The 20940-nt window shown below is 44.9% G+C and overlaps 1 protein-coding gene across 3 annotated transcripts in view; it reads left to right on the top strand.

Annotated features, from left to right (window-relative positions):
- Positions 1 to 20940, top strand: part of DENND1A (DENN domain containing 1A) — a 1020433-nt gene that overhangs the window by 310583 nt on the left and 688910 nt on the right. For all 3 annotated transcript variants that reach the window (XM_069748456.1, XM_069748457.1, XM_069748455.1), the window contains exon 5: positions 14269 to 14388. In XM_069748456.1, coding sequence (XP_069604557.1) covers positions 14269 to 14388 — 120 coding nt within the window. The remainder of the gene's footprint in view (positions 1 to 14268; positions 14389 to 20940) is intronic.

Raw genomic sequence — 20940 nt, 5'->3', positions numbered from 1 at the left:
TTGGTTCCATAGCTCCCAAAATATCATCCAAAATGAGACAGTAATAATAAGCAAATAACTAACACAGATAAAGCAAGTCCGAACAGGCTACTGGAACCGGACGTCATCGGATGACATTCTGTTCCTGTCAGCTGACAATAGCCGTTGTTCTGAGGATGCATGCACTACAGGACATGACAGCCCCATTATGTGCACCCTCCTGTGATAGTATAAGCCACCATTCTACTGTGAATGTGTGTCTATGTAGATTCCATTGCTCTGTGTCTATGTAGATTCCATGATGCTGTGTCTATGTAGATGCTATAGCTCTGTGTCTATGTAGATGACGTCACTCTGTCTATGTAAATGCCATGGCTCTATATCCATGTAAATGCCATCACTCTATGTCTATGTAAATGCCATAAATATAAAGAAGTCTAGCACTCAACTTAAGCGGCGATAGATTTGATTTATTTGTAGCACTTGAAACGTTTCAGTCCATAAGGACTTTCATCAGTCACTACAAAGTCGTAACAAAATAAACAAAATAAAGAGTACAACCAGTACAAAACAACAAAAGTATATACAAAATGACAAACAAACTAAAATATCATATAAACATATAGAGCCGGTAACAATAAGGTCATCATAAACGATCATATCTGAGTAAATATATGAAGGCAGTGGATATAAAGCAAATAGCTCCGCTCAGCGCCAAATGAGGTGATAGTGAGTTGTTGTGAGGACCGATAAAGCGACAAGAAAGCAAAAAGGGGGAACAAAAAACGTACCATGCCGTTAGAAGCCCATAGGGCTGGGTACAGAAAGAGCAGGGATGCACAGAATGTGCCTAATAAAATACAGAAAGAAGACAATCGGTGAATGGGGCAGGGGGGAGAGAGGAGAAGGTGGGCATATATAAAAAAAGGTACTTACAAAAAGCGCCGCCACAGCTTGCGTTATAGAGAATGGAGGTAAAATAGAGCTGTGAGGCAGATAATAACAGTGTGCCAGCAATCAGAGCACATACAGTGATCTGACAATAACCCAAAAACAATAGAACGAGCTCTGAGACGTGGAATCTCTGTAGACCGCAATACCTGAACCTAACCTAAACACAACTAAAGGCAGCTGTGGATTGCGCCTGACACTACCTATGCAACTCGGCACAGCCTGAGGAGCTGACTAGCCTGAAGATAGAAAAACAAGCCTGACTTGCCTCAGAGAAATACCCCAAAGGAAAAGGCAGACCCCCACATATAATGACTGTTAGCAAGATGAAAAGACAAACGTAGGGATGAAATAGATTCAGCAAAGTAAGGCCCGATATTCTAGATAGAGCGAGGATAGCAAAGAGAACTTTGCAGTCTACAAAAAACCCTAAAGCAAAAAACCACGCAAAGGGGCAAAAAGACCCACCGTGCCGAACTAACGGCACGGCGGTACACCCTTTGCGTCTCAGAGCTTCCAGCAAAACAAAATGACAAGCTGGACAGAAAAAGTAGCAACAAAAGCAAAGAAGCACTTATCTAAGCAGAGCAGCAGGCCACAGGAAAGATCCAGAAGCTCAGATCCAACACTGGAACATTGACAAGGAGCAAGGAAGACAGAATCAGGTGGAGTTAAATAACAAAGCAGCCAACGAGCTCACCAGAACACCTGAGGGAAGAAGCCCAGAAGCTGCAGTACCACTTGTGACCACAGGAGTGAATTCAGCCACAGAATTCACAACAGTACCCCCCCCTTGAGGAGGGGTCACCGAACCCTCACCAGAGCCCCCAGGCCGACCAGGATGAGCCACATGAAAGGCACGAACAAGATCTGGAGCATGGACATCAGAGGCAAAAACCCAGGAATTATCTTCCTGAGCATAACCCTTCCATTTAACCAGATACTGGAGTTTCCGTCTTGAAACACGAGAATCCAAAATTTTCTCCACAATATACTCCAATTCCCCCTCCACCAAAACCGGGGCAGGAGGCTCAACAGATGGAACCATAGGTGCCACGTATCTCCGCAACAACGACCTATGGAATACATTATGTATGGAAAAGGAGTCTGGGAGGGTCAGACGAAAAGACACAGGATTGAGAATCTCAGAAATCCTATACGGACCAATAAAACGAGGTTTAAATTTAGGAGAGGAAACCTTCATAGGAATATGACGAGAAGATAACCAAACCAGATCCCCAACACGACGTCGGGGACCCACACGGCGTCTGCGATTAGCGAAAAGTTGAGCCTTCTCCTGGGACAAGGTCAAATTGTCCACTACCTGAGTCCAGATCTGCTGCAACCTGTCCACCACAGAATCCACACCAGGACAGTCCGAAGACTCAACCTGTCCTGAAGAGAAACGAGGATGGAACCCAGAATTGCAGAAAAATGGAGAGACCAAGGTAGCCGAGCTGGCCCGATTATTAAGGGCGAACTCAGCCAACGGCAAAAAGGACACTCAATCATCCTGGTCTGCAGAAACAAAACATCTCAGATATGTTTCCAAGGTCTGATTGGTTCGTTCGGTCTGGCCATTAGTCTGAGGATGGAAAGCCGAGGAAAAAGATAGGTCAATGCCCATCCTACCACAAAAGGCTCGCCAAAACCTTGAAACAAACTGGGAACCTCTGTCAGAAACAATATTCTCAGGAATGCCATGCAAACGAACCACATGCTGGAAGAACAAAGGCACCAAATCAGAGGAGGAAGGCAATTTAACCAAGGGCACCAGATGGACCATTTTAGAAAAGCGATCACAGACCACCCAAATGACTGACATCTTTTGAGAAACGGGAATGTCAGAAATGAAATCCATCGAAATATGTGTCCAAGGCCTCTTTGGGACCGGCAAGGGCAAAAGCAACCCACTGGCACGTGAACAGCAGGGCTTAGCCCTAGCACAAATCCCACAGGACTGCACAAAAGTACGTACATCCCGTGACAGAGATGGCCACCAGAAGGATCTAGCCACTAACTCTCTGGTACCAAAGATTCCAGGATGACCAGCCAACACCGAACAATGAAGTTCAGAGATAACTTTACTAGTCCACCTATCAGGAACGAACAGTTTCTCCGCCGGACAACGATCAGGTTTATTCGCCTGAAATTTTTGCAACACTCGCCGCAAATCAGGGGAGATGGCAGACACAATGACTCCTTCCTTGAGGATACTCGCCGGCTCAGATGAACCCGGAGAGTCGGGCACAAAACTCCTAGACAGAGCATCCGCTTTCACATTTTTAGAGCCCGGAAGGTACGAAATCACAAAATCGAAGCGGGCAAAAAATAACGACCAACGGGCCTGTCTAGGATTCAAGCGCTTGGCAGACTCGAGATAAGTAAGGTTCTTATGATCAGTCAATACCACCACGCGATGCTTAGCTCCTTCAAGCCAATGACGCCATTCCTCGAATGCCCACTTCATGGCCAGCAACTCTCGGTTGCCCACATCATAATTACGCTCAGCAGCCGAAAACTTCCTGGAAAAGAAAGCACATGGTTTCAACACTGAGCAACCAGAACCTCTCTGTAACAAAACCGCCCCTGCTCCAATCTCAGAAGCATCAACCTCGACCTGGAACGGAAGAGAAACATCTGGTTGACACAACACAGGGGCAGAACAAAAACGATGCTTCAACTCCTGAAAAGCTTCCACAGCAGCAGAAGACCAATTAACCAAATCAGCACCCTTCTTGGTCAAATCGGTCAATGGTTTGGCAATGCTAGAAAAATTACAGATGAAGCGACGATAAAAATTAGCAAAGCCCAGGAATTTTTGCAGACTTTTCAGAGATGTAGGCTGAGTCCAATCCTGGATGGCTTGGACCTTAACCGGATCCATCTCGATAGTAGAAGGGGAAAAGTTGAACCCCAAAAATGAAACTTTCTGCACACCGAAGAGACACTTTGATCCCTTCACAAACAAAGAATTAGCACGCAGGACCTGGAAAACCATTCTGACCTGCTTCACATGAGAGTCCCAATCATTTGAGAAGATCAAAATGTCATCCAAGTAAAGAATCAGGAATTTATCCAGGTACTCACGGAAGATGTCATGCATAAAAGACTGAAACACAGATGGAGCATTGGCAAGTCCGAACGGCATCACTAGATACTCAAAATGACCCTCGGGCGTATTAAATGCAGTTTTCCATTCATCTCCTTGCCTGATTCTCACCAGATTATACGCACCACGAAGATCTATCTTAGTGAACCAACTAGCCCCCTTAATCCGAGCAAACAAGTCAGATAACAATGGCAAGGGATACTGAAATTTAACAGTGATCTTATTAAGAAGGCGGTAATCAATACACGGTCTCAGCGAACCATCCTTCTTGGCTACAAAAAAGAACCCTGCTCCCAGTGGTGATGACGATGGGCGAATATGTCCCTTCTCCAGGGATTCCTTCACATAACTGCGCATAGCGGCGTGTTCAGGCACGGATAAATTAAATAATCGACCTTTAGGGAATTTACTACCAGGAATCAAATTGATAGCACAATCACAATCCCTATGCGGAGGTAGGGCATCGGACTTGGGCTCTTCAAATACATCCTGATAATCAGACAAGAACTCTGGGACCTCAGAAGGAGTGGATGACGAAATAGACAAAAATGGAACATCACCATGTACCCCCTGACAACCCCAGCTGGATACCGACATAGAGTTCCAATCCAATACTGGATTATGGGTTTGCAGCCATGGCAACCCCAACACGACCACATCATGCAGATTATGTTGCACCAGAAAGCGAATAACTTCCTGATGTGCAGGAGCCATGCACATGTTCAGCTGGGTCCAGTACTGAGGTTTATTCTTGGCCAAAGGTGTAGCATCAATTCCTCTCAACGGAATAGGACACCGCAAAGGCTCCAAGAAAAACCCACAACGTTTAGCATAATCCAAATCCATCAGATTCAGGGCAGCGCCTGAATCCACAAACGCCATGACAGAATACGATGACAAAGAGCATATCAAGGTAATGGACAGAAGGAATTTGGATTGTACAGTACCAATGACGGCAGACCTATCGAACCGCTTAGTGCGCTTAGGACAATCAGAAATAGCATGAGTGGAATCACCACAGTAGAAACACAGACCATTCAGATGTCTGTGTTCTTGCCGTTCAACTCTGGTCATAGTCCTATCGCACTGCATAGGCTCAGGTTTAATCTTAGACAATACCGCCAAATGGTGCACAGATTTACGCTCGCGCAAGCGTCGACCGATCTGAATGGCCAAAGACATAGACTCATTCAAACCAGCAGGCATAGGAAAACCCACGATGACATCCTTAAGAGCCTCAGAGAGACCCTTTCTGAACAAAGCTGCCAGCGCAGATTCATTCCACAGAGTGAGTACTGACCACTTCCTAAATTTCTGACAATACACTTCTATATCATCCTGACCCTGGCACAAAGCCAGCAAATTTTTCTCAGCCTGATCCACTGAATTAGGCTCATCGTAAAGTAATCCGAGCGCCAGGAAAAACGCATTGACATTACTCAATGCAGGGTCTCCTGGCGCAAGAGAAAATGCCCAGTCCTGAGGGTCGCCGCGCAAAAAAGAAATAATAGTCAAAACCTGTTGAATAAGATTACCAGAAGAATGAGGTTTCAAGGCTAGAAATAGCTTACAATTATTTTTGAAATTAAGAAACTTAGTTCTATCACCAAAAAACAAATCAGGAATAGGAATTCTTGGTTCTAACATAGATTTCTGATCAATAGTATCTTGAATCCTTTGTACATGTGTAACGAGATTATCCATTGAAGAGCACAGACCCTGAATATCCATGTCCACACCTGTGTCCTGAAACATCCAAATGTCTAGGGGAAAAAAAGACTGAACACAGAGCTGAGAAAAAAAAATGATGTCAGAACTTCTTTTTTCCCTCTATTGAGAATCATTAGGTTGGCTCCTTGTACTGTTATGTAGGCAATCCAGTGACACAGTGTGCCAGCAATCAGAGCACATACAGTGATCTGACAATAACCCAAAAACAATAGAACGAGCTCTGAGACGTGGAATCTCTGTAGACCGCAATACCTGAACCTAACCTAAACACAACTAAAGGCAGCTGTGGATTGCGCCTGACACTACCTATGCAACTCGGCACAGCCTGAGGAGCTGACTAGCCTGAAGATAGAAAAACAAGCCTGACTTGCCTCAGAGAAATACACCAAAGGAAAAGGCAGCCCCCCACATATAATGACTGTTAGCAAGATGAAAAGACAAATGTAGGGATGAAATAGATTCAGCAAAGTGAGGCCCGATATTCTAGACAGAGCGAGGATAGCAAAGAGAACTTTGCAGTCTACAAAAAACCCTAAAGCAAAAAACCACGCAAAGGGGCAAAAAGACCCACCGTGCCGAACTAACGGCACGGCGGTACACCCTTTGCGTCTCAGAGCTTCCAGCAAAACAAAATGACAAGCTGGACAGAAAAAGTAGCAACAAAAGCAAAGAAGCACTTATCTAAGCAGAACAGCAGGCCACAGGAAAGATCCAGAAGCTCAGATCCAACACTGGAACATTGACAAGGAGCAAGGAAGACAGAATCAGGTGGAGTTGAATAACAAAGCAGCCAACGAGCTCACCAGAACACCTGAGGGAAGAAGCCCAGAAGCTGCAGTACCACTTGTGACCACAGGAGTGAATTCAGCCACAGAATTCACAACACTAGACTTCTTTATATTTATATTGAAGGTCTGGGAACCTAGTCTAAGCACCACAGTATAGCTGTACACACTGTGTTTTCTCTCATATGTAAATGCCATGGCTGTGTCTATGTAGATGCCATGGCTCTGTGTCGTTGTAGCTGCTATAGCTCTATGTAGCTGCCATAGCTCTTTTGAAGAAGCCATGGCTCTGTGCCTATGTAGATGCTGTGGCCCTATGTCTTTGTAGATACCATGGCTCTGTGCCTATGCAAAAGCCATGGGTTCTGCATCTATGCAGATGCCATGGCTCTGTTCCTGTGCAGATGCCATGGCTCCGTGTCTGTGCCAGATGCCACAGCTCTATGTCTATGCGGATGCCGTGGCTTTGTGTCCATGGCATCTGCATGGTTCTGGGTCTATCTAGATGCCATGGCTCTTTGTCTATGTACGGTAGATGTCATATCTCTTTGTAGATGCCATGGCTCTGTGTCTGTATAGATGATATGGCTCTGTGTCTTGTAGATACCATGGCTCTGTGCCTTTGCAGAAGCCATGGTTCTGCCTCTATGCAGATGCCATGGCTCTGTGTCTATGCGGATGCCGTAGCTCTGTGTCTATGCGGATGCTGTAGCTCTGTGTCTATGCGGATGCCGTAGCTCTGAGTCTATGTGAATGCCTTAGCTTTGTGTCTATGCAGATGCTGTAGTTCTGTGTCTATGCGGATGCCGTAGCTCTGTGTCTATGCGGATGCCGTAGCTCTGTGTCTATGCGGATGCCGTAGCTCTGTGTCTATGCGGATGCCGGAGCTCTGTGTCTATGCGGATGCCGTAGCTCTGTGTCTATGCGGATGCCTTAGCTTTGTGTCTATGCAGATGCTGTAGTTCTGTGTCTATGCGGATGCCGTAGCTCTGTGTCTATGCGGATGCCGTAGCTCTGTGTCTATGCGGATGCCGTAGCTCTGAGTCTATGCGAATGCCTTAGCTCTGTGTCTATGCGGATGCCTTAGCTCTGTGTCTATGCGGATGCCGTAGCTCTGTGTCTATGCGGATGCCTTAGCTCTGTGTCTATGCGGATGCCTTAGCTCTGTGTCTATGCGGATGCCGTAGCTCTGTGTCTATGCGGATGCCTTAGCTCTGTGTCTATGCGGATGCCGTAGCTCTGTGTCTATGCGGATGCCGTAGCTCTGTGTCTATGCGGATGCCGTACTTCTGTGTCTATGTGGATGCCACGGTTCTTTGTGTATGCGGATACCATGGTTCTTTGTCTATGCAGATGCATGGCAAAAAATGGATGCTGGCACTTTGAGGCAGGCTGCGCTGTGGAAATGAAAAGCCTTAGCATTCTGAACTGTTTTAATAATACCAATGCGTTTCAACGCTGGACTGGTTCCTTTCCCAACATTACAACCAAGTCTTGTAGATGCCATGGCTCGGTATCTATGTAGATGCCATGGCTCGGTATCTATGTAGATGCCATGGTTCTGTATCTATGTAAATGCCATTGCTCCCAGTCTATGCAGATGCCATGGCTCTATGTCTGTGTAGATGCCATGGCTTTGTGCTTGACCTCATATGCCTCGTAGCACTGGAAGTGGCTGAAATTGCTAAAACCTCTCATTAAAAAATTGAAAATCACGGTCTTGGTCTTGTCTCTCTTATACCCCAAAAGTGTGTGAGTCTAAAAGAGTTTACCAAAAAGATTTGAAGGACACTGGCCAGTGTCTACATTGGTCCTCCTGGCAGTCGGAATGGGACAAAGTTCCTCAGCCAGCATTTGAGTATCTGCAACCAGGGCACCTTTTGATGTAATTTGACTACCATCCTAAATAGTCCACGCTGCCCTGGTCCAGCTGCCACGGAGTATCGACCTCGACACTGGACCAAGGTCCTACAAATCTTTTTGGTGAACTTTGATGTAAAAACTTAACCAGTGAAATGGGCTTAGTATGTAAAAAAAAAAAAAGAAAACAAGTATAAATATCTATGGCATCATGTACAGAAATGACTTTTGGGCATTATTGTTCGATTTTCGTTTATTGGTTTCTATGAGACATGCAGAAGAAATAGGAGCAAAACCAAGGAAACTATGACCGTGTCAGATCTCTCTCCAGACCGATGCCATCGGCACCCATCAGACCTCAGTGACTATAATTGGGTCAGTATAGGTACCATAACTACTGGACTAAACTGCATAGCATACCGTGCCATATTGTCCGCCATGTTTAACAGAATCTGTGAAATAAGCTACAAATTTATGTAAAAATGTCTACTTTACAAAGTGCGACAGAATGTTTCTAGCTGACTTTATATATAGACAACCCACACTCATGGGGCATCGTATGAATGCCAGCAGGGTATCTACAGCTTCATAAACCAGCCCTAGCACAGACCATGACTCACATTACAATCAGCCTTTACTTCCCAGAGAGTCCCAAAATTAAGGGAATTGGACCAGTTTTTTATGTGACTTGATCAGGTAACAATAATCTGATCATAAAGTGACCGGCTGATTAAACTCCCAGAAATCCTCTAAAACTAGTGGGAGAGCCGGACAACACGGGAAACAAAGGACTAAATACCTATTAATATTAATTGGGTCTCCATGTCAGCCTGAATTCAGACATCTGTATTTCATGTACATATATGGACCACAATGACCTGGAGGACCGTGTTTCTCATGACCCAAACTTATATTTTATATATGCCTAGAAGGCTGTTATTATTATTTATTTATATAGCACCATTAATTCCATGGTGCTGTACATGAGACGGGATAACATCAAAATACAAATATCACTTACAGTAAACAATCTAACAATGACAGACTGGTACAGAGGGCCGAGGACACTGCCCTTGCGGGCTTACATTCTACAGGTTTATGGGGAAGGAGACAGTAGGTTGAGGGTTGCAGTAGCTCCAATGGTGTTGAGGTGGCCGTGTGGTCATTACAGGTTGTAATCTTTCCTGAAGAGGTGGGATTTCAGGTTTCTTTTGAAGGATACAAATTTGGTGGATAACCGGATGTGTTGGGGCACAGAATTCCAGAGGATGGGGGATATTCGGGTGAAGTCTTGGAGGGGATTGGGTGAGGAGCGTATAAGCGTGGAGGAGAGAAGGAGGTCTTGGGAGGACCGGAGATTACGTGAGGGAAAATATTGAGAGATGAGTTTGGCAATATACGGAGGAGAAATGTAATGGATGGCTTTGTAGGTCAGTATTAGTAGTTTAAACTGGATACGCAGGGAAATTGGGAGCCAGTGAAGGGATTTGCAAAGAGGGGAAGCAGGAGTGTAGCGAGGAGAGAGATTAATTAGTCAGGAAGCAGAGTTAAGGACGGACTGGAGGGGTGCGAGAGTGTTAGCAGGGAGGCCACAGAGGAGGATGTTGCAGTAGTCAAGGCGGGAGATGATTAAGGCATGCACAAGCATTTTGGCAGAGTGAGGGTTGAGGAAAGGACGGATTGTGGAAATATTTTTGAGCTGGAGGCGACAGGAGGTGGCGAGAGCTTGGATGTGCGGTTTGAAGGACCGGGCAGAGTCCCGGGTTACTCCGAGGCAGTGGATTTTGGGGACAGGGGAAAGTGTGATTTCATTTATTGTGATAGATAGATCAGGTAGGGAAGATATTCGTGATGGAGGAAAGATAATGAGTTCAGATTTGTCCACCTTGAGCTTGAGGAAGCGAGAGGAGAAGAAGGAGGATATGGCTGATAGACACTCTGGGATTCTGGGGAGCAGAGAGGTGACATCTGGGCCAGAGAGGTAGATCTGAGTGTCATCAGCATATAGATGGTACTGGAAGCCATCGGACCTTATGAGTTGTCCCAGGCCGAGTGTATAGATTGAGAAGAGTAAGGGCCCTATGACAGAGCCTTGAGGGACACCAACAGAGAGGGGGTGAGAAGAGGAGGTAGTATGGGAGTAGGAAACGCTAAATGTGCAGTTGGTAAGGTATGAGGAGATCCAGGATAGGACAAGGTCTTTGACACCAAAGGAAGAGAGGATCTGTAGTAGGAGGCAGTGGTCAACTGTGTCGAATGCAGACGACAGGTCTAGAAGGAGGAGTATAGAGAATTGTCTGTTAGCTTTGGCTGTCAGTAAGTCGTTAGTAATTTTGGTCAGGGCAGTCTCAGTGGAATGGTGGGGACGGAAGCTGGATTGTAGGTTGTCGAAGAGAGAGTTAGATGCAAATTGAGTTTAGCATGGACGTGCTGCTTAAGGAGTTTGGAGCAAATGGGAGCAAAGATATGGGGCGATAGCTGGACATAGCGCTCGAGTCAAGGGATGGCTTTTTGACGATAGTTGTGATTGTGGCATGTTTGAAAGTAGAGAGGAAGGTACCAGAAGTTAGTAATAGGTTGAAAAGATGGGTTAGGGATGAGATTAGTGTAGTGGTGAGGTTGGGGAGGAGATGGGATGGGGTCAAGCCGCAAATGGTGAGGTGTGATTTTGAAAGAAGATGAGCACGCTCCCCTTCAGTGATTTTGGAGAGGGAAGTTATGGGGTTAGGTCATTGGTTTGGTATACAAAAGGGTTGTGGTGGTTTGACAACAAAGACTTGCCTTGTTTGGTCTATTTTATTTTTGAAGTGCGTGGCAAAGTCCTCGGCAGAGATTAGGGAACTCTGAGGGGGCAGTGTTGAGCGGAGGAGGGAGTTAAGTGTTGAACAACTTTTTGAGGTTGTGGGATAAAGAAGATACGAGGGATGTGAAGTAGGCCTGTTTAGCAGAGGTGAGAGCTGATTTGAATGCCAGTGTTGCTTGTTTGAGTGCAGTGAAATTATCTTGCAAATACGTTTTCTTCCAACGCCGTTCTGCAATTCTGGATACTTGCTGAAGCTTTTTAGTGATGTTATTGTGCCAGGGTTGTCTATTGATTCGTCACACTCTGCTATGCATGAGAGGGGTGACCATGTCAATAGCTGATGCGAGAGTGACATTGTAGAAAGCAGTGGCACTGTCTGTGTCGTGGAGTGAGGATATAGAGGACAGTGGTAGGATAGAGTCAGAAAGTGTGTGATTGTCTAGGTGTGCAAGGTTCCTGCGTGGGTGCGCATGTTGCTGGACATCGGTGACCGGTTTGGAGGACAGTGTTGAGAAAGTGAGTAGATGGTGGTCAGATAGAGGGAGAGGGGAGGTTGTGAAGTTAGATAGGGAGCAGAGACGGGTGAAGACCAGGTCTAATGTATGTCCGTCTGTGTGGGTGGCTGAGGAGGACCACTGAGTAAGTCCAAAAAATGAAGTAAAGGACAGGAGTTTGGAGGCTGCTGAGTGGTGGGTGTTGATGGGGATGTTGAAATCACCCATGATGATGGTGGGAATGTCAGCAGACAGAAAGTGAAGAAGCCAGGTCGAGAATTGGTCAATAAAGGCAGTTGTCGGGCCCGGCCACTTGGAGGTTGGAGGGAGAGTAGATGCGGACAGAGTGGACTTCAAAAGAAGGGAAGATAAGGAAGGGTAGAGGTGGGATTGGGTTAAAGGTACAGTTGGAAGAAAGGAGAAGACCCACTCCTCCACCATGTCTGTTGCTAAGGCGAGGAGTGTGGGTGAAGTGGAGGCCACCATAACATAGTGCGGCAGGGGAGGCTGTGTCAGAGGGTGTCAGCCATGTTTCGGTGATGCCCAGAAAGAAAAGATTACGAGAGGAAAAGAGGTTGTGAATCACGTGGAGTTTATTGCGGAGCGCGCATTCCATAGTGATCCAGAGAGAGGGTGCAGGGGGGTGGGCGTCATGGGCACGGATTTGAGGTGGGCAAGATTTCGGGTGTTTATATTGGGTTGGGAGCGATAGGAGGGTGCAGTAATAGGAGGTATTTGATGTGCGGGTCCAGGATAGGGAGATATGAGGTAGGGGTTAAAATACAGATTTCAACAATGTGTCACATGTCAAACTGTGTGCTGTTGTTTACTTACAATGAAGGTTTTATCACCTGGTGTTTATCATTGCCGGACTACAGCAGGGCGTGCATGCTAGTCCGACTCCATCTCCTCCTGTGATAAGATAAAACAAAAACACCTCCACAAAGCAATTTATATAAGTCAAACTGGTAAAATAAAAGTCTATTATCTAGAGATTAAGTTGCATATGTATTCAGGGATAGGAATGGCAGACGATTCGGAATAATTCAGAAAAGCAAAAAAAAGGAAAACGCTGAACACGAGGTCATAATTCAGTCAAAAACATGAATGGAGAAGTAGAAAAATCTTTATTAAGTGATAGGCAACATTTGGCACTACAAATGCCGGTGCCCACACTATGTAAAATATATGAATGAATAAATCCAAAAAAGTATTAAAATGGCGCACACACTTTGGATCCTGGACCACCGTGGTAGTATGCCTTTGATTTATTATCATTTATTACCTGGTGGTCTTTCCTCTGCCTATTTATACCTCTCATACTTGGCCCTACTGATGTGTAACACCTACGGACCATCAGCCATTCATATACCTAGCGTCTCACTGCCTGCTGCTACTCTACATACAATGAACCTCCTGGCTCATTAGCCTCTGTATCCTCGTTATACAGCAGTGATCCTAGCAAAATGTATATCTCACTACCTGTAATAATAACTTGACATCTTTTACCGTCTTACACTGTAGGACGTAGGGCCATGGTATACATTCTGTACTCGGTTGGGCTATGTTAGCTTTTTCTTGGTAACACATGATTTATTGACTGATTAATGTACCCTGGATCCTTAGTGGTTCAGATTGTGCCATTTTAATACTTTTTATGTATTTATTCATTCGTATATTTTATATAGTATGGACAACCACTTTTGTTGTGCCATATGTTGCCTATTACTTAATAATAAAAATGTTACTACTTCTCCATTGACCTTTTTTTTTTTTTACTTAATTATGACCTCATGATCGGCGTTTTCCTTTTTTGGTTTTTCCCTTCCTGTGATAAGCAGCTCACTGTCTATATACAATGTACACAGAGAGCCTGGTGTGGGCGGGGTTAGCCATGGCGTGGGCGGGTTTAGCCATGGTGTGGGCGGGGTTAGCTTCCTCACCTCTGCTGCATTGCTAAATGTAAGAACTCTGATAGTTTACTGGGTGCAGCCATTCTGAAACACAGTGATTAATTGCTGGATTCATTGCCTACATCATGCTGCTCTCAGATGAGGCAGCAAAAACCTGCTGACAGATTCTCTTTAGACATGTAGACCCCTTTCTTTCTAAAAACAGAGTTTCACATTCCGCCATGTTTTATATTTGTGTGTATAAAATATGAAAATCCACCCACGTATCCTCTGTTATGTACGGCATACAGACCGGTGACACTTGTAGTTCCCGGAGACTTTCAGTCTATGACTCCATCACTTAAATTTACTATAGATCAGGATGCTTTGTTGCTTTATATAAAAGAAGGAATTTAAGGGTGTAACAGTTTGTATTAATAAAAGTGATTGCTTTGTGAAATATTGAACACAATTAACCTATGTGGAACACTTTAAAAAAAATAAATGAAATAATAATAATAATAATAATAATAATAAATACATGTGTTTATTTATGCACAAATATATATACACACTCGCATATCTATATATAAAATATATTTATTGCGTATATGTTGTACATTTGGGGGTTTATATGTCATGTGTCTTCTTCCTTTTTCAGCCTCTCGGCCAGCCAAGTCGGGCAAAACTTTACATTTGTGCTGACTGACATTGACAGCAAGCATAGGTTTGGCTTCTGCCGGTTATCTTCAGGCGCTAAAAGCTGCTTTTGTATCTTAAGGTAAGGCCAGCTGTGTCCGTGCGCTGTACATGTCATGTCTGCAACGTTGCAGCTCGTTTATCATCAGGATGAGTATCGGAGTCTGCCTCGGTGATAGATTCCTTGCTTTTTTTTAATGGTCATATAGAAAATAATCCCATCATGTTCAGTAATAGGTGCAATTGTTGCTGCTGGCTTGAAAGTGGTCTTTTTTTTAGTTGCCTTCGTATTTTGGGAATTACGTATTTGCTCTGAGTGAAGTAAATCTAGTTAGCCTTGGTGTCTGTTTTTAGGGAGGTAGAAGAGGGAATATATCTTAGTACCTACAGTAGATTTTCGTGAATACGCTCACTTGTCTCTCACTAGTAGAGTATTCCAATTTACGCGAAAGAGTGCAGCTCTCCGTCTGTAGGACTTGTCACGTCTGACATGACGGACAGCCTAGAGATTTTGGTGAGTTTTATCTGGTCTGGGAGGATGTCTAGTTTCTCCTTGTAGAGACCACCACACTGTTGAAGGAGACCTATAGGCCAGTCAGTGCCCCCTTTGGATAAAGGTATGTAAATTAGGTCTTCTCTGAAAGGAAGAAAGCTGACAATCTAGTGCCATCTGTTGGAGCTAGCTACCCTTTAAGCCACCGCCCAACTGTTAGCAAATATTGCCACATATGACAATCAGACATGTGATTTATGGCCCAACCGCGGGTCTCCTGGACAAAACCTGGCAGCTTCATATATCCTCATGAAGCTGTCACGTTCGGGTCATGACACCCGCGATGTGGGCCGTGCTCGCACTGTGACAAAGGATGTGGCAATGAGACCCAAGGTAAAGACTTAAATCTGCAGAGAGCCGTCATACTAAAGGGGTTGTCCAGTCTTCTGATAAGAGTCAGCAGTCACTGTATGTGACTGCAGACCTCTGAATCCTGACAACGTGTGGTGTGCAATCTGTCAGGTTGTCCTGTAATGGTCGGTGACTGCAGCCATTCAAATGACCACTTGTTTGTGATTTGCACGCTTCCGGTCACATTCCGACTAGTCTTGCCTGGCTTCTCTTCATACAAGTGAATTGGTAGAAGCCAAGTATGTCTAGTCGGCTCGCAACCACTGGCAGTACCGGGGAATCTTGACAGCAAGCACACCAGTATTCAGAAGTCTGCAGTCAGCCAGACAACCCCTATAATATTCATAATGGAGCCAACTTGTAGCCCAGTCCTTTTACAATTTGCTTCTGGTCTACACAGCAGTGTCGCAACTAGAGATGAGCGAACCCGAACTGTAAAGTCTGGGGTTCGTACCGGTCTAGTGTCCAGTGTTGGACTCAGAACACTGACTTCTCCTGGAAATCCGTTTTACAGTCCGGGAGTCCGAAGGGGAGAGCGAGAGGTGGGGGAGGGATGGGGAGATGGAGGGTGAGGTTGAGAGGGAGAGATTTTAAACGCTCTAAAGTTCGGGTCACCCTTGGTCTCTATGAGATTTGGGTTCAAGTTCAGGTACAAGTCTGGTACTTGAACTGAACTTTATACTAAAGTTTGGTCGAACCCGAACTTTCACAGGTCAGCTCATCTCCAATCGTAGCGGATCTATCGTATACGTCATGGAGCATGTAAAATAGAATTATGATGTCAATGTAAACCGAGGCCAAGTCTAGCTCCTCCAAAATCGGCGCAAATTAATGCAAAACAGTAGAAAAATATTAAGATTTGACAATCCTCAGTGGTTGATACCTTTCAATGTCTAACTGAAAAGATGGTAACAAATTGCAAGATTTCGAGACTACACAGGTCCCTTCATCAGTCCTTCTATGCCTGTTGAAGTGACCTGAGTAGTCTTGAAAGCTTGCAATTTGTTACCATTTTTTTTTAGTTCGCCATTAAAAGGTATCAACCACTGAGGACTCTCAATTCTAAATATTTTTTATCACCTGGTTAACATGGTAAAAAGATATATATATATATATATATTTTACATGTAGAGAAAAGTAGAATAGCAAGTAACCATTGTACAGAATTTCTAGATTTTCTTTTTTGGCTGCCTCTTTCCTTTTTTGAATACATTTCTGTTTTGCTTTCCCATTTCCTTTCCTTGTAATAACAGACAGCGTAACAGATTATAAGACTGATGCAGAAATGCGGCTTATTTTTAGAGCAGAGCCTAACACCAGGCTCCGATACAACCACACATATAGGACGCCCTGTTATATAACGTCAGCTGGTGATAACACACACAGTTCCTGTTCATCTTCAGAGATGCGCACTCACATCCTGTCATTTTTCACTTCTTATTGTCCCTTTAACCCCTCGTGCACTTTTTATACCGGGCTTTCGGCCATATCGGGATGTCTTGTACATTTTGCGATGAGTCAATGAATTACACAGAACTGTCTCAGCGGGGAGAGCCCTTATCTGGGCCTGTCACAACTTATCTCACTGCAGCATTTGTATATTTAAGTTACACAAGCGCCTGTTTTTTGGAGAAAGTTGTGAGGCTGCTGCAGTTTGTGAGTTGTCAGTAGGGTTTACAGGACCTTGAACCGCGTGTCCTTTGTGGTGTCAGCTAAACGTGCGGGTCAGATGGGAAACTTCACTCAAGCTTTTTTTTTTTAATGGAAGAACATGTACAAGACCGGTCAGTTTTATACCGCATTCTCACAAATATGGGCGCCGTTACTTTGTCCTGCAGAAACTCACACTTTTTTTTGGCAATCTTTGTGTAACGATTGGGGCAGTATTGTCTTAGATAGTGTTGTAGGATTTTCCTGCAGTCATTTACAAAGGAAGATCTACGGTACTCTATACTGTATCTCCCAACCTTTAGAATATGTTCACATTGGCGTTCAGTGGCTCAGTTGGAACTTACGTCTGACGCCCTGGAAAATGCACTGATGGTGCCATTGACTAGAATGATCTAGAGGATGCAGTCACTGTGTGCTGTAGAGTTTCTACTCACTCGGCTGCTCTTTGAGGTGGGCATGGGAAGCGGTTTCAGTAAAAATGTCCAGGCTGGTTTATTATCACTCTTTAAACCGCTCAGAATAACGAAACAGCATTTTTCAGCACAAAGTGAAAACAAAGTAGATAGTTCATACAGTAGTGCGGGTTCGCCTGCTCAGGTTAGGGTCATGATCTTTAGTCCTTGGCAAAGAGAATCACCACTGGAGGTCTGTTCATCTCCACTCACAGACACTGAATGAGACAGCCGGTCTCCTTTTTATCTGCCATACCACACCCCAGGGTGGGGATACCTGAGCGTCCAGTCCCACCCATCTCTCTGACTGATCGTTACCCCAGCCTTGACGCACCCTATTAACTCTCTCAGCACTATATGTGCTGGATTCTGCTTTTTTACAGGGCTTACACAACTGTGGCTAACAAGCTTGATGACACCTGCCTATTAACCTAATGTAAAAAAAATCGATGACCATTGGGTGTCCATAGCAATAACATTGTAGCCATTTCATCAATTCTCCTTCCATACACTACATGTCGGCAACACCCTGCACTGATCCGCAGATTGGGGAATTTTCAGCCCAATAGGGGCACTTTTATCCCCGTTACTAACTGGAGAGGCTGGTCAGATGTCTGATTGCTGCTCCATTCATGCTCTACGGGGCTGCTGTAAAAAAGCTAAGCCAAGCACCTGACAGCCCTGTAGGGAATGAATAGAGCAGCGATTCCACAAGTGCACTGCCACTCCATTTTAACAGAAATTAAAGTTCCCCGTTCTGCTGAATGGTGTGGGTCTAAGTGGTCAGACCCTGACCATCCACAAATTAGGATCGGTGATGACTTATTTTCACTGTAGAACCCCAATGCTCTTGCCTGCTACAAAACTGAGTTATGGTCCACTTAAAGGGGTTGTCCACCATTCACACAAGCGTTTCTCAATCCCTAGTAAAATAATAACACTTATACTCACCTTCGATTCGGTACCAGCGGTGTTGGCACTGTCTCTCCCGGGGATCATGTGACATTTTGTCACGCAATCCCTGCGGCCAATCATCGCCGGCTTCAGTCCTCCCTTCTTCCGACTAATCACATACATCCAGAAGGAGTGAGCGCAGCGGCTGATTGCACTTCCTCTGGATACCTCAATGTGTCTTAAGAAGAGGGAGAGTGAACCCCGCAATGATTAGCCTCAGGGATCGCGTGCCATAACAATGTCATGTGGTCCCCGGGAGAGACCGTGCCGACACCGCCGGAGCATGGTGAGTATAAGTGTTATTATTTTACTGGGGATTCAGAAAGGATTGAAAGTGCACAGCTGCTTTAAAATATCACACGTCCTGACAATTATCATTGTCACAAAATAATGCAAGACTATTTCTCTTATAGGTCATTTCTTGTAATGTAATGGCTAATCTGTGTACATAATATTAAGATAAAACTCTTCTGATGTCCGAGTGCCCACCCTCAGGGTCCCCATAAGAGTACCTCCACAGAACCTCCATACATAAACATTGATGATGGTGAGGGACATATTTCGTGATGTAGATGGTACCTGCACCCACTCCTTGTGATGTATCTCATCCATTGGATGCATTTGTGTATGCCAGTGTACAGTGTAATAAATACTATAGGAGACTGCCTCCCTCTACTCGTCTGGCTCCGAGGTCACCTTCCTTTGAACATAATGTCCAAGGGGGCCTCTCACGTGGTGCAAAGTGAGAATTGTTTCTAATTGAGCAGAAACATGTGGAAGGATCAGGAATATCTCGGGGGATTAGACAAAAATTCCAAATTTGTACTACTTCCAGGCTGCAGCTCAGCGCAGGCTCCTCCGCTGGGAATAGATGTTAGTTAGTGTGACCTGCGACCCTGGAATCTGTTGACAAGGGTCCCAGCCAGGACCGAGCCACAGAACGCTTTTGTTAAGACCAATTCACTGCAGTCAGTGGCAGTCGCCAGCTCACATGGAAGGAGAGCAGTCCATATATATTTTTTTTTTTCCCATGCTTTGGAAACATAGGACGCCCGTTCACCAGCATGAACCACATAGCCTCAGCTCAATTGACACTGACAGCTTCCTGGCTTGAGGTTGCCAACTGGCAGGGCATTGATGCGTTGAAGAGGAGCAGCTTGAGGGAGCCGGTACTAGTGTTTGTCTGCACACTGCCCAAACCCAACACTGACTGATTGTGATACCATTAACTTGCAAAGCTCTCTTGTGTTTAACCAGTGTCCTCTGCCAACGACGGACTCTTCATATACTTCACGTGTCACACTAGAAATGCCACTTTCCCCACAACACCCCAGTCTCACACAGCTTTGTATCCTCTTTACATATCTATTAATATCATAGATTTATCCACTTCTGTTATTTGTATCTTTAGATCATTTGATCTATTTATTTAGTGTGGGGAATCCATTGTTCTATGGTTACCAATTCCAACACACATGGTGTACATTGGTTTCTCTTAAGGTATTTCCTAAGAGCTTATGTGGTCTAAAATAGATAAAGTAATAAAGATATTATCCATCAGGCAATACCATCAGGGGGCATCTGAAAGGCTCCAAATTTATTCTGCAGCAGGATAACGACCCCAAACATACAACCAATGCCATTAAGATCTCGCTTCAATGTAAGGAAGAACGAGGAGTCCTGGGGGTGATGATCTGGCCCCCGCAGAGCCCTGATCTCACATCATTCAGTCTGTTTGGGATCACAAGGATTTGTGCAAGCAATATCCAGAGAAGATCTGGGGTCAGTTCTCCAAGATGTTTGGAACAACCTCCCTACCGAGTTCCTACACAAACTTTTTTCATTCTTTGAAGCTGTTTTGAAAGCATAGAAAGGGCAGTCACGCCAAATATGGATCTTCTGAAAAAGAGCAACATACAGTATATACCTAATTTGTGTATGAGATGTACATCTGTCCTTCAGGTTTATACAGGCACTCCGATACCAGTAACTGGGGGGTTCTCTTGGGTTGTTACTCACCTGTCCTACTCCAGCATTGGACTCTTTCTTATATCGCGGTCCCTGCCTCCCTCTGTTACGAGTACCATGATAACCTGATATTCACCTCTGGCGTCTCTTCCCTAGGCCGGCACAGACAGTGGAACGCCACCCGAGTTTTAAAGTAGCTCAACATTCATGCTGGCTGCCCCTTTCAAGAACCTTGTGTGCCACAAGACAAACCTACCTCTATTTAATTGCTGGGGCTCGTCTTCAAATCTTCTAAATTGTGTCTCCTGAGAAAATCCATCTCTGTTATATAGAATACCCTGCTCTGCTATTCCAGAGTGCCAGTCTGCCTGCTCGGCTCTGCTGTTCCAGGGTGTCTGGTCCTTCTCTTCTGCTTGTCTGCACACTTGTCTTTGCTGTTCCAAGGCATCTGTCTGCATACTTACCTCTGCTTTTCTAAGGTGCTTATTCACTCTCGGCTTTGTTGTTCAAAGGTGCCTGTCTGCATATTTGATTCTGCTGTTCCAAGGTGATTTTCCACTTATTTGGCCCCACTGTTCTGTGCTTTTCCACATGCCATCTAGCACATCAAGCTTCCCTGTTCCACGTGCCGTCCAACATACTCGGCTCTACTATTCCATACTGATCCATGCTCCCTCCTGCATGT

The sequence above is a fragment of the Ranitomeya imitator genome, chromosome 2 (assembly GCF_032444005.1).
Source record: "Ranitomeya imitator isolate aRanImi1 chromosome 2, aRanImi1.pri, whole genome shotgun sequence".
NCBI classification, from domain to species: Eukaryota; Metazoa; Chordata; class Amphibia; order Anura; family Dendrobatidae; genus Ranitomeya; species Ranitomeya imitator.
Note: the sequence above shows the minus strand (reverse complement) of the source record. Positions and strands in the feature narration are given on the sequence as shown.